General features: G+C 32.0%; 1 protein-coding gene across 6 annotated transcripts in view; it reads right to left on the bottom strand.

Annotated features, from left to right (window-relative positions):
* The window catches only part of LOC139493916 (disintegrin and metalloproteinase domain-containing protein 10-like), a 60,194-nt gene that overhangs the window by 34,063 nt on the left and 11,887 nt on the right, over nt 1–14,244 (bottom strand). For 5 of the 6 annotated variants that reach the window (XM_071282075.1, XM_071282076.1, XM_071282077.1 and 2 more), the window contains exons 2-9: nt 12,101–12,239; nt 9,776–9,885; nt 8,996–9,179; nt 7,359–7,476; nt 5,446–5,601; nt 2,302–2,448; nt 1,625–1,817; nt 568–740 (exon numbers count right to left, since the gene is read on the bottom strand). In XM_071282075.1, coding sequence (XP_071138176.1) covers nt 568–740; nt 1,625–1,817; nt 2,302–2,448; nt 5,446–5,601; nt 7,359–7,476; nt 8,996–9,179; nt 9,776–9,885; nt 12,101–12,239 — 1,220 coding nt within the window. Of the gene's footprint in view, nt 1–567; nt 741–1,624; nt 1,818–2,301; nt 2,449–5,445; nt 5,602–7,358; nt 7,477–8,800; nt 8,813–8,995; nt 9,180–9,775; nt 9,886–12,100; nt 12,240–14,244 lie in introns of those variants that run through there. The other variant, XM_071282080.1, reaches the window with a different exon arrangement.

The raw sequence follows: 14,244 nt of genomic DNA, 5'->3' as shown, positions 1-14,244 counted from the left end.
GAGTTTAGTATGACATCCATTGTCACTAAACTAGTATACATTTTTGTTAAGGGGCAAGGTGAAGGTCCCCTTTTGGGTGCAGGAGATTCTCGCTACCTTGAAGACCCGTTGGTGGCCTTCGGCTATTGTCTGCTCTATGGTTGGGTTGTTGTAGTTTGACACATTCCCCATTTCTATTTACAAATTTAAATTTTCATTTCAAGTTGCTTGATTTCTTGACAACATACTTGTTATGTTCGACGGACATGCTTATCAACAAACAATTTGCATTCCCCTGGGAACAAACTGTGCCCCTTTTCATGAACAGTTGTTTGTTTATTCATATGAGGCTGACCTCATACAGGAACTTTTTAGGGAGAAAGAAATGAAGTTAGCAATATCACTTAGCTTTACGTTCCGGTATATAGATGAAGTCCTCTCACTAAATAATGCAAAATTTGGTTACTATGTTGAATGCATCTATCCCATCGAACTTGTGATAAAAAAATACACCAGATACAATTCAGGCGGGGTCATATCTTGACTAATATCTAGAAATTGACAATGAGGGTTGAAAACAAAACTTACAGGTGATCCAAAATTATGTCCAACTTCATGTGCGAATGTTAGCTGTGATACACGTGGAGCCACATCATCTCCATAATTCACCAGAGTCACAATTCCAGTGTTTAGTGACTTCATTACTTGTTTACCACCTTCAGGGAATGACTTGTACTGCTCACATATACCTCCAGAGGCCTCTGTAATAAAACAATAGATTTATTTTTAATTTCAAGTCTAACAGGCATAATGGATTAAATGTATATAAGATATTGCATTGACTATCGGAAAATCAACACAGTAACCAGCAAAGATTCATATCTGCTTCCATATATTTAGGACTGCTAGGACACCTTACAAGTAGCAAGTCTCTATCTATATTGGATCTCCAGAGTGATTACCATCAAATAAAAAGTAAAATAACAAAAATACTGAATTCAGAGACAAATTCAAAATGGAAAGTAACTGAGGATTGCTGCAAACAGCATTCACAAATCGCTACATTCTGTTTGAATATACTTTAATGCTTTGTAGAGTATCATGAATATTTCAATGGCAATGGAATAAGGTATCAGTGAAATATGATTCTTGCCTACCTTGATGAAGTAATAGCAGCCAGCCAGGATTTTTAAAAAACTTACAAGTTCCCTGACACAGATTTTTTTTAAAGACATTTTATAACATTTGGTTGAGGCAAACCTGTGTTAGAGAGAGGAAGAGGAAAAGTAAAATCCAAAATCTTTATCTGTATTTTTTGTAGTTATTGCGTATATATTTCATTAAATTTGGTTGAAGCAAATTAAACTTAGAGAATGGAAACCAATTTTGAGATGTATGGATTGACCCACTTACTGCCTGCAGACAACGGTAAATTTCAATGGCCCCTCTACTACGGCTAGACCATAAAAAGAGGAAACCAAAATGTGTAAATAAACTCATCATAGATACCAGGACTAAATTTTGTATATACGCCAGACGTGTGCCAGAAGTGATGCATTTCATGATTTATGGATTATGGTTGCAAGCTTCTTAATTCCAATCCAAATTGGAGGAATTGAAAATGACTACAATAAATACTACTTACGTCCAGAAGATCCAACCCATGCAAGTCCCAGTGTTCCCTGTGTGAAGTCCCTGTATGTAAAGATGTATGCCAGACAGAAAGCAGAATGATCTATAAGTGAGTTCTCATTCAGGAAGTTACTGACATCGATGTTGTCACTACACAGGGTTTTTGCTTGGGATGTTTTACACTTTTCTGTGGCATCAGTCATTATCTGAAAAAAACGATACTTTTTACATTATAGATACAGATATGTTTAATTCATTGTAAGAAATTATCCAAGGCTTCTTTACCCTGGCATTCTTTTTCTATTTAGTTTTTTAATATAGAGATATTTATAGATCTACCATGCTTATAAATATCCTAAAAACACAAGATCCAAATATCTAGGTTAAGCAAAGTGTACAAAGAACACGACAGTAGCATAGGGAAATGGCTCAACATGTTTTTCTGACTAGCTTTACTTTAACCAAGCTTTGGTGGTGACTGTCATGTGCAAAAGTAATGATGTTTATCCCCCAAAAGTAATTCAAAACCTTTCATATGGAACGCACTGAAGTCATAGCCAGGTGGTATATCATTTCAAAGAACAACATTTTAGGCAAACTAACAAAAGTACTTTATTTTACTTAAGATAACCTTGAATCAGTTCAAAAGTTAAGATTAAACAATTAACGCTAATTTCTTATTTTACTTACCTTAGTTCTCTGGATTTTAAATCTGATTCCTTTGTAATCTATTGAGTTGTCAAATGTTTTAAACACTGTGTTTGAATAGATGGTGTTAATGGCATCAACATGTGAGGCAAAAGTTCCTACTATATCTTCTTTAGCCAATACCTCATTCTGAAAACATAAATATTCTGTTATATACATGACATTTCATTTCTGTTTTGTCATTTTCAGTTGCCATCCTCTTACTCCTAGCCACTCAAATTTGAAAATATTAAAATATAATAGGGATTGATTGATTGATTGATTGTTGGTTGCTTAACGTCCAGTGGCAAATATTTCATGCATATTCAGGACGAGAACAAGTTTACAATAAATACAATAGGTAGGTCTTGTCATAATAGAGGCCATTCGGGATGATAGTCGGGGGAAATTTAGACTGGCACTGGAAAATGAGGGTAAATTGGATAGGGACAGAAATTTGGCCTTGCAACAGGCCACATACGGACCCCTCAAAGAGTTGTTGCAAGGGTTCTAAAATATAATAGGGAAGTTGAGAACAAATTTTAAATGTCTGGATTAAAATGGTATTTTTCTTCCTTTAATTTATCAAATAAGCTTTATAAATTATGCCATCAATTTTCTCATATTTTTCATGTCAGGATCTTTCAGGGCTCACACTACTTCAGAATCATAGGGAGAAGTGATTTCTTTTTCTGAAACAGATAGGGAGAAGTGGTGAGATTTGAAAGAGAAGTGCTCATTCATGCGGTGCGGTACAATGTTTGGATTTTACTATAGTATAAAGGGTCATATGTAAATAATATCCTTTTTATATTGTTTCAATTTATATCTGAGTATACAAAATAACAGTTCAAATTCAAAGTTGTTTAAGTTTAGGTTCTTGTGAGAAACTACAAACTAAATATCTAGCACTAAATAAATTATTTTTTATATCAAAAAGGTAAAGAAATTATGATATATCAATTACAATTTAATTAAAAACTATGGTGTGTATGAAATTCAGTGTTTCTTATCAAAAGATATATACAAAGTTTAGCTGGGCCATTATAAATTGAATTTGTATAATAGTCTCAGAGTAAAGCAACTTTGTCTTTAATCAATATTTTGAAACAATCCATATAAATTATATGGAATTAGGCCAATTAAAATTAATTGCTAGATTTTCATCCCCGCCCGCCCCTCTGAGATCGTCCCGCCCCGATTTTTTTTATTTAACAAAAATACGATTTCCGGATTTTGGTCATGTCCGTTACCAGGAACCATCGATAATTTTGTTTCATTCGAAACTTCCTGTTTTAAATTTCTTTTTTGTAGTTCTTCGCCGGAGTAATCCCATCGAAAATGATTAAGTCGAAATATTCTGCTGCTCTATGATGACAACATCCTCTACCGAGAATAGAGATTGATAACGAGAAGGGCATGAAATATTCGAGTTACGAGTAAAACACCTTGTCCTTGAACGCAAATTGCGGTGGTCACCGGTAGTCACAAGTGAATCGAAAATCGTGTTTTTTTCTTTATTTATACAATGACTTTATGTCAGGAAATTTGGACTGTGAATGATATTCAAAGCGCAAGAATCGTAGAACAAATTGGTACAAAAAACCATGACTGGATTAAAGAAATTGACATAAGCACGAACTTGTTTGAATTATGACCGTATATTGGGAAAAAAATGTCGACAAACACGCATTTTAATTATAACAAGCCCTTCTATTCACCCATGGCTTTTGTTTTTGTTGACAAACAGCAAACACCCTCTGTTACTGTCCCTACCATCAATTTAGTCATTAAGCCACAACTAATTTTTTGCTTAAGTTCATGTTTTACATCATAATTTCTTTCAACACTGAGTTTACATTTTATTCTGTACTCGTAATACTTGTGTTGCATACAATTGTACCAAAACATTTAATTGATTTTATGACGACTACAAACCATTGCTTAGAAAGCAAAATAAATGTGGTGTAGGTATACTAGTAGTCTAACTGACGACTGAAGAGAGCATTTCTCTTCTTTTTGATGTCTACTATAAATAGGTTTCTAAAGCGGCAATTGCATGTATAACAGCTAGTGGTTGCCAATCAGGGATTTTTATTTTAAGAGTTTGAAAAATAGTGTAGGATTCCTTATACAGCATGTATATACATTATACAAGCTTGTTTCCCACTAGCATATACCCCGCGGTATGAAAAACTCATGACGAGGGTTTCATTTGAAATAAAATTAAAAAAAATAAAATCCTCCCACCCGCCCCATTTTTTTCAAAAATTTGGATGAAAATCTACTAATTAATTTTAGTTGGCCTTATATACACTAATCAATTAGATGTAACCAAAAGTCTGTTAATGCGTGTGGAATGCGTAATTGTCCCTTTTAAGATCAATATTCTGTCATCTGTGTCATCCATGCGTTCGTAGTTATCATTGTAAAAATACGGATTTCTGTCATAGTTGGTCCAGTTTCGATCCATAGTTAGTAACACATGTAACAGTCAATGGAGGACAAATGCATGAAAATTTACAAAAATAAACGATGTTTGACAAGCTATTTGGAAAGGAACATCACATTTTTAATGCAATAAATTGATTAAACATTTACTGGAGACAACTTTGATCATGTTCAAATGAAGTAACAAACTTATTTTGCCGCTGAAGGTTAGGTTGATGTACGTTTTTGAGTAACAAGCACCAGAAGTGTGTGAGGTTATAAAAAGTTGTCTTTTTATTAAATAACCTGCTACACACTGTAAAGACAATGCTTCTACCTCTCTTCTTAAGAAAATTAATCATTAATGTATGAATTTCTTTAATTATCAATAAAAAATTGATTGTCTTCAACTTAGTAAAAAATGAAAATGTCCGATGAAGACAGCGACTAAAAGCCAGTATCATCAACAACAGGGCGACTTGTTTTCGCTTTTGGTGGTTGGGGAAAGGGAAGTGACGGCCAGAAAAGCAATTTCTTCGCCCTAGTCGCCTGGTAGCATGAGCCCTGGTTTTTTATGACCAACTGTACGGTATGTTCAACTTGGGTATTTTTAAGGAATAACAAATGTAAACATTTTAAAAGTGCATTAAAAAAGACAATTATTGTAGGGAGAAGAATCATATTGACAGCTCAATCACAATAAAACTTTTTACTTACATTATAAGCTGAATTTATCTTGTTGAATAATTTTGGATCTGCCTGCATGAACAGAAAGCATGCATTTTTATCGCCAAGTGGTGCACGCTTCTCTCTGTTTAGAACTTCAGAATATTTGTTATGGTATGAAAATGCCTCCTTATCATCAGAGTATGACTGAAAAAAAAAAGAAGTTTTACTTACATGTAAATACATACTATCATGACCATATTATTTAGTTTGCTGTAAGTATTACTGTTAATTCAGAAATTATTGCGAGGTTTTTATTATTGCGAAAATTGTGACAGAGTTGTAAATGCAATAATTTTAACATTTTGAAATATTTTATATGATTTATACAGAATTTTTCTCAAAATCCTAAAAATTCAATCACATTTAATTCTGAAATGTCAAAATCGCAATAATAAATTAATGCAAGTAATAATTTCTGAATTTACAGTATTCTGATATTTGTATGATAAATGAATGGGTCTTGCCAATGTTTTACAGAACTGCTTTGGGTTTTGGCTGATGACGAAAAATACATCCAGTTCATTTATATATTGTAGGTTTTTACAGTTTTTACTATTAACTCTGTTTGATTTGATCACGCATAGTTATTAAGATTATGGAATGCAATATGACTTATATATAAATGAGAGGTTTTGCTAGCTATAAAACCAAGTATCAGTCAGGGGACTTACTAAATCACTGACTCAAGTAACATTATTTCCATAAAGGTTGGAAGTTAGAGTTGTCTTTCTTTAATAATCACCTATTTAAGAAGTACAAATTAATCACTAGAAGAAGTGATTTAATTTTATTGTAGCTTTAATTAGGGACTAATTGTGTTTCTAAACTTATCAGAACCAAATCTGTGTTGTCTAGCATGACCAGGTCATTTCAGGTGATGACCTTGTACTGAATCTAAGAAAATGACATAAAAATCACTTGTTTAAGTATCATACCTCAATTTCCTTCCCAAAAATCACTTCTATTAATAACCCCCACTAATTTCAACACCCCCGAACAGTGAAATTTTTATCGTGAACAGTAGAATTTTATTACATAATCTTAAAGATGAAACCTTGAATTTCACAGGAAAAATACTCCCACTGCTGTGAAAAATCTTTTAAGAAAGTATCAGTTCATAATGTGAAGCCATTATTATAGCATTTTTTCAACTAAAATAGAATTTTCAGCTAAATCATAGCATCAAATGCATAAACCTTGCTACTTAAAAGAAGCAAAAAGTTCATATTTTTTTTTTTTTACTAACTAAAAGATATTATTTAAACCTATGTGTTTAAAATTTTGAAAAAACTACAAAATCCCAATTTGTGACAAAACTTTGAATTTGCTACTCAAATAAGTGATTTAAAAATCACTTATTCCAGTAAGTCTCCTGACTGAGTAAAATCCATTACTTCCACAAATTGGAAATGCGTGCACCGTCAGGAATATGAGTTGTTTTCCATTTGTTTAATGTGTTTGAGCTTTAGATTTAGTCATTTGATAAAGGAATTTTTATTTTGAATTTTTCCTTGGACTTCAGTATTTTTGTAACTTTTTCAACACTTAATTATGCCATGTAATTGGAGAAAATTACATAAATTCAAAAAATATTTAAACAACTGACATTAATTATATCATTTTTCTTTTTTTTTTATATAAAACTTAAATATGAGGAATAACATATGGACAAAACTATATATTAGAGCTAATTTCCTAATGCATTCAGATTAAGACTTTGGTTGGATTGCTTGCTTTGTTTATATTGAACTTTTCTCAAGCATTGTAATGATAAATCTAAATTGTTTGCCAAACTTAACTGCAATTCATGAACAAATGCTTATACAAACAAAGCATGCAAGCAAACCAAAGTCTTAATCTACAAGCATTAGCAAATCAGCTGTAAAACTTATTGCAGTTACCCTTCTGACTCTGTAGTTTTCTGTGTCAGCTGAGTTAGCCACAGTCTCCATCCATTCATGAACTTGTCTGTTACCATTCCCACAGGATGCAAGGGCATTTTCTGCTTCTCTTCTTAACCTATAATATAATATAAATCAGTCATGACATAAATAGTGAAGGATGGCATATAGCAGGGTATTACTTCATCATTCAGAGAGTTTAGGCTCAGGTGAGGGATTTTCTTACTGTGTCCTTGCTCATTGTGGCCTTCTGCTGTTTTCTGCCCTTTGGTCGGGTTGTTGTCTCTTTGACATATTCCCAATCTACATTCTCAATTTTATTGGTATGTCACAAAGTTTGTTTAATCACCCTGCATTTGTGCAGTTGTCACAAGCCAGGAATTTCAAGCCTTTGTTAGTCTTGATTTTTCTTGATTTTTTTATTGACTTTGCAGTTTAGTGTGGAGTTCATTCATTGAAATAGTATACATGTTTAGGGGCTTGTTAAAGCCTGTCTCCTTTTGGAATATCTCATTGGAGGGAGCTGGTGGCTTTAAGTCTCTTTGACACATTCCCAAGACAGAAGACAAGACAAGTTACTGCGGATTCATTATTATTCGTTGTATACCAATTTTCGTAGATTTCGTGTGTACTGGTAAACCACGAATTTGCATGTTCAACAAATTGCCAATTTTTTGTAGGCTTTGTATGCAGATATTGGCAAAACCATCCAAATATCCACGAAAGAGTAAGTTTTCCTCAATCCACGAAAATTGATACACATGAAAAAATAAATGAATCCACAGTAATACAACTTAGGCACATGTATGGTGCTACAAGAGAATAACAATTATACATTAACAATTACATATATACTTATACATTTACAAGCAAGACACACAATAAATAAATAAGTGATATCATACAATAAAACTAAAATATATTTGGTTGATTTGTTTACCTTTTAATTTTAGCTTGTAGTATCACAAAAGGTTAATATAATTGCTCACTTCTATGTCATTTGATCTCTGGAATTGTCTCATTGGCACTCTTACCACATCTTAATATTAAGCAATTTTTGTGTACTGATTTTTCATTGCACATTGTTTTCAAGAACCTTTTGTTATACTTAAATTAAGCTTAAATTAAGTTCATAACAAATATATAATAAATCGAAAAAAAGTTCAAAGTATCTGCAAACATGAAGTAACTATCGATTGATGTTGGACAGATCTAAATAGTGAGAATAAAATACAACTCCACACCTTGATGCTGCTGACCAAATTCTTTGGCTTTCTGTTCAGCAGTATTCAATAAAAGTATGACAGAAATATTTGTATGAATCAGTTGAGCTTCAGCTTCTAAAAATATTAAGAGTGAGGATGTGTGAGTAAAATAAACGACAAAATCAAAACAAGAGAATGTATTGTTTTGTTCTGCCACCAGCTACTGTGGATTATTACCTGTGTGGGTCTAAATCTCCTCCTTATAAATAATAGTATTAGATTTAGGAAGCTCCTTAACCCTACCAATAAATCTGATTCAACATTTTATTACCTGTGTGGGTCTTAATCTATATGTTCCTCCTTACAAATAATAGTATTAGATTTAGGATGATCCTTAACCCTACTAATAAATTTGATTCTATATCTTATTACCTGTGTGGGTCTAAATCTATATGTTCCTCCTTATAAATAATAGTATGTGATTTAGGAAGCTCCTTGACTCTACCAATAAATCGTTTAACAGGTTCTATATGATATGTAGTGTCCTCTGGAATTCTGACGGACCCACGAAAATGTCCGTCTACAATGTAACCAAATACACTGCTGCCTCCTGTCCCTGAAAAAATAATAAAAAGAAATATATTGAAGTATTCCACTTTCCAGTTTCAGAATTAAATGTTGAATGCATTTACATGTGCTTTAATAAAACAAATTTTTAACAATGCTTAGTTGATATTCACATTTTTAGGGTTTTTTTTTGATTACTAATGTCATGAATGTTAAAAAAGTATGATTATATTAATAACATCAAGAAATGTTTCATTTTCTTGATTAACAGGGCCAAATAAGCTCATCTCCCTAACATGTTGAACCCTGCCACATTCTGAATGTCTGTGCTTGTCCCAAGTCAGGAGCCTGTAATTCAGTGGTTGTCGTTTGTTGCTGTTTATCATATTTGCTGTTCCTTCATTTTTTGGTACATTAATTTTGTTTATTTGTTCTAAATGTAATACATTTGTAATTTCAAGGACTTTTTCAGCTGACTATGTGGTATGGGCTTGGTTCAGTTTTGAAGGTCATACAGTCACCTATAGTTGTTTATTTCTCTGTCATTTGGTCTCATGTGAAGATTTGTCTCATTAGCAAGCATGCCACATCTTCATTTTCATATTCAGTTACAAAATGTATATGTCTGATAGGACAAATACAAACCCTCCTCTGTTCCTCTGTATATATGTGATGTATCTAAAGGACCATGCTTGTCTAACCAGGCATCTTTTGTAAAAACTGACTTGTCTGGCTCTAATACTAAATTAAAATCTCTGAAACACAGAAGAAGAATTAAATATTATTGAATAATATAACAATTTTTTGTTAAAAACATATGATTAAGGTAGATACATGTAATAGGTTTTACTTTACAGTGTTATGTTTGATCAAAGATTGTTGTAACATTAATTAAGGATGTACTTAGGTGAGGTTTTGGAAATTGTGTCAAATGTTCGGACTCCTTGGTGTTTTTCCATACAATACAATGTAAAATATTTTGCCCCATAACACCCATTTATTTTTTCATATAAGATTTAATAGCTCATGAAAGGTCATTTACCAAAATTTTAGAAGATTCTTGATTTTCTTTCTTTTGTTTTGAGACCCAAATAATACCAATGCAAATATAAGGTAAAAGTCAGAGTCAACCTTTTCCCGCCATATTTTAAATCTCAAATATCTCGAAAAGGAGGTCCATGACCTATCAATATGTTTAGCTTATCATTATCCTTAATTGATGCTCTACCAGCTTATAGTATCAATTTTAATTTCTTAATTTCTTAAATTTTACCTAACCTCACCTAAGTACATCCTTAACATTCAAGCTATTGTCTAGAGGTGATCCAATACATGTAATACTACTATTTAATTGTCTCCCCTTTTTTTATTCAAGTTTATTATTTCCCTTTAATGTAGTTGGAAAAAACTTTGACACATCACACGAGGAACTTTTTGAATCTAGAATAATTTTGAATTCTGGAAAATTGAAAAGAAAGGAAAACAAATCCAATTGAGGAAGGTTCGCCATGCATGCATGGTTAAAAGGGGGATGAGGGTTAATTAGTTCATACTGTCATATAATCAATGATAGCAAAATTAACTTTAACCTTAATTTTGTAGCTACAGTTTTGATAGTTTTATTCATATGTTTCTTATCAATTATGCAGAATTAATATAATTATTTCAGATGCAAACAGTTTCTTGTTCTCCATCTACCATGTATATGAATTTTTTCCTATCTTCAACAATTTCCTGCTCATTTCTTATTATAAATTCATTTCTCACCAATATTTCCCCATTCAGATTTAATATAAAAAAGAAGAAGTGTAATGATTGCCAATGATACAACTATCCACAAAAGATCAAAATGACACAGACATTAACAACTATAGGTCACCGTACGGCCTTCAACAATGAGCAAAGTCCATACCGCATAGTCAGCTATAATAGGCCCCGATAAGACAATGTAAAACAATTCAAACGAAAAAACTAATAATAAATTCATTTCTCACCAATATTTCCCCATTCAGATTTAAGTATTGTAAGCCATCAAACTGTTTTTTTAATGTAGTTTATATGTGAAAAAATACATAATACACTAATTTGTCAATGATTGTTGTTAAAGAATTTGTAAAAACTTCCTATGTAAACTAACTTATTGAACGATGTATTTGACAGCTGTCAGATAATTGAAAAAATGTGATAAAGATATAAATGTGAAAAAAAAAACATTTCTATGAGTAATTCTTTTTACATCTTGTTATTAGATGGTGGTGAAATTATCTGTCTTTAGGCTTTTAATGATGACATTCGTTTTACAATGTTTTATAAATACAGATTCAGTCATCCGATGACTTTTTGACATGCACTGTTTGTAAACATAGGGCTATTCTATTAAAAGTATGTGGGAGAATAGGAAGGGACTTTTAAAATATCCTTACAACCAAAAACTTTTTTTAAGATAATTCTGCATATATAATAGTGATACATTAATAGCCTATACTGCAAAAGACCGATGACCAACATTCAATAAGAAAACTTCCCTTCCTAACCTCCAACAAACATTTTAATAGAATAGCCCTAATCTACTCAAGCAGAACATGATCTACTCAAGCTCAATCAAATTATAATTTGTGAGAAAATTCAAAGTAATGGAAATTTTATGCTGTATTATAACATCAAAGAAATTTGTGCATCAATAAATTCAACTTACAGAAATTTTTTATAATTTAGGGACGACATCAAAAGATCGATGTAGGATAACAAACTTAAATCAAATAGTTTGGGGGTGGGGGGTGTGGGGGGATTTCAACATTGCTGCAAGATTTGTTAATCTAAAATCGATTTTACATATATCCCAATTGGTCAATCAATTTTTCCCAAATTAAGTTAAGATGGGGGGTCAGTGAAAAAACTATGAGAATTAAGTTTTTTATCCTTCATTGAACTTTTGATGTCGTCCCTTATGATACAAATAAATAAACCTACCTTTTGAAAGCATTGAATCTAAATCTCAACTTTTTATCACTTAACGATCGCTTCGTACGTAAATGTGATTGATGCAGATCTGTCGTACTGTAATCTAACTCTTCATAATGTTTTATATATGTATCTAAGGATTTCTGTTCTGTAAAGACAAAATAAAAATTTCTTTGTAAAGATATATATATATGATATAATAATAGATATTTATTTGTTTCTACATATAATAGTACTGTTGATATCCACAGATTTTGTATCAACTAAAAGTTAAATCAATAACTAACATTTTCTAAAATTAACACTTTTTTCAAATAAATACCTGTATGCACAATGATGCAGTTATGTCTCATCATATTACTTTTATTATTTTGGCTTAAGAATAGAAACTGTCCCAGAGTCAAAAGGTGACAGACATGACCATATTTGAATGGAGCTGTACTGTTTTATAGTATTTCTTCATTGTATGACCACTGTCCTTTTACTGGTACATCTGATCAAACACCTTTTTGAATATTTCCTTGTGTTTCAAAATTTAAATCGCAAATATACATGATATATATTCACGGCTGTACTTCATAAATCAATAAATAACCAGATGCTCCGCAGTGCGTAGCTTTATACGACCGCAGAGGTTGAACCCTGAACGGTTGGGGCAAGTATGGACACAACATTCAAGCTGGATTCAGCTCTAAATTTGGATTGTGATTAAATAGTTGACACAGCATAGGTTTCTGACACAGAATGAATGTGTTCTAATGAACTTAAAATTTTTGTTTTCTCTTAGAGCAATTCACTATGCTGTTGAATATTAATCCTCTCAAAACAAGAATGTGTCCTCAGTACAGGAATGCCCCACTCGCACTATCATTTTCCATGTTCAGTGGACCGTGAAATTGGGGTAAAAACTCTAATTTGGCATTAAAATTAGAAAGATCATATCATAGGGGACATGTGTACTAAGTTTGAAGTCGATTGGACTTAAACTTCATCAAAAACTACCTTGACCAAAAACTTTAACCTGAAGCGGGACAGACGGACGGACGAATGGACGGACGAACAAACGGACAGACGGACGGACGGACGGACGCACAGACCAGAAAACATAATGCCCCTCTACTATCGTAGGTGGGGCATAAAAATGTTTGAAGAAATTTTCTTTTTTATTTATGAAATTTCAAATGAGAAAAATTGAACCCAATTTTTTTAATCACATGATCCCCCTTTCCCTTATTCCAAAACTAATCTCAATTAAAATTTCTAATGGAGTTTGCAACAATAACTACTCATTTAAATACATCATAAAATATTAAGATGTAAAAAAAAACTGCTTGTTATCACTGAATGTTATTTATTATAATTTATCAGTTGGTAGTAAAAAGTGCATATACATTGTATATTGTATATAACAAAGATTTAAGTTGATTCTGGACAAAGAAAGATAACTCCAATTAAAAAAACATCTTGCTATTGCACAATATTTTGCAATTAGATATTTCTTGCTTACTATTCTGGACAAAGAAAGATAACTCTAATTAAAAAAAAATTTGCTATTTCACAATATTGTGCAATTAGATATTTCTTGCCATTGCGCAATACTGTGCAATTGAAAAGACTTGCTATTGCACAATACTTAATATAATAATTTTAGATCCTGATTTGGACCAACTTGAAAACTGGGCCCATAATAAAAAATCTAAGTACATTTTTGGATTCAGCATATCAAAGAACCCCAAGATTTCAATTTTTGTTGAAATCAGACTAAGTTTAATTTTGGACCCTTTGGACTTTAGTGTAGACCAATTTGAAAACAGGACCAAAAATGAAGAATCTACATACACAGTTAGATTTGGTATATCAAAGAACCCCATTTATTCAATTTTTGATGAAATCAAACAAAGTTTAATTTGGGACCCCCATTTGGACCAACTTGAAAACTGGGCCAATAATCAAGAATCTAAGTACATTTTTAGATTCAGCATATCAAAGAACCTAACTGATTTCTTTTTTTGTCAAAATCAAACTAAGTTTAATTTTGGACCCTTTGGACCTTAATGTAGACCAATTTGAAAACGGGACCAAAAGTTAAGAATCTACATACACAGTCATGACAGTTAGATTCGGCATATCAAAGAACCCCAATTATTCAATTT

The sequence above is a fragment of the Mytilus edulis genome, chromosome 11 (genome assembly GCF_963676685.1).
Source record: "Mytilus edulis chromosome 11, xbMytEdul2.2, whole genome shotgun sequence".
NCBI lineage: Eukaryota > Metazoa > Mollusca > Bivalvia > Mytilida > Mytilidae > Mytilus > Mytilus edulis.
The sequence above is the reverse complement of the archived record's forward strand: the minus strand, read 5'-3'. Positions and strand labels throughout refer to the sequence as shown.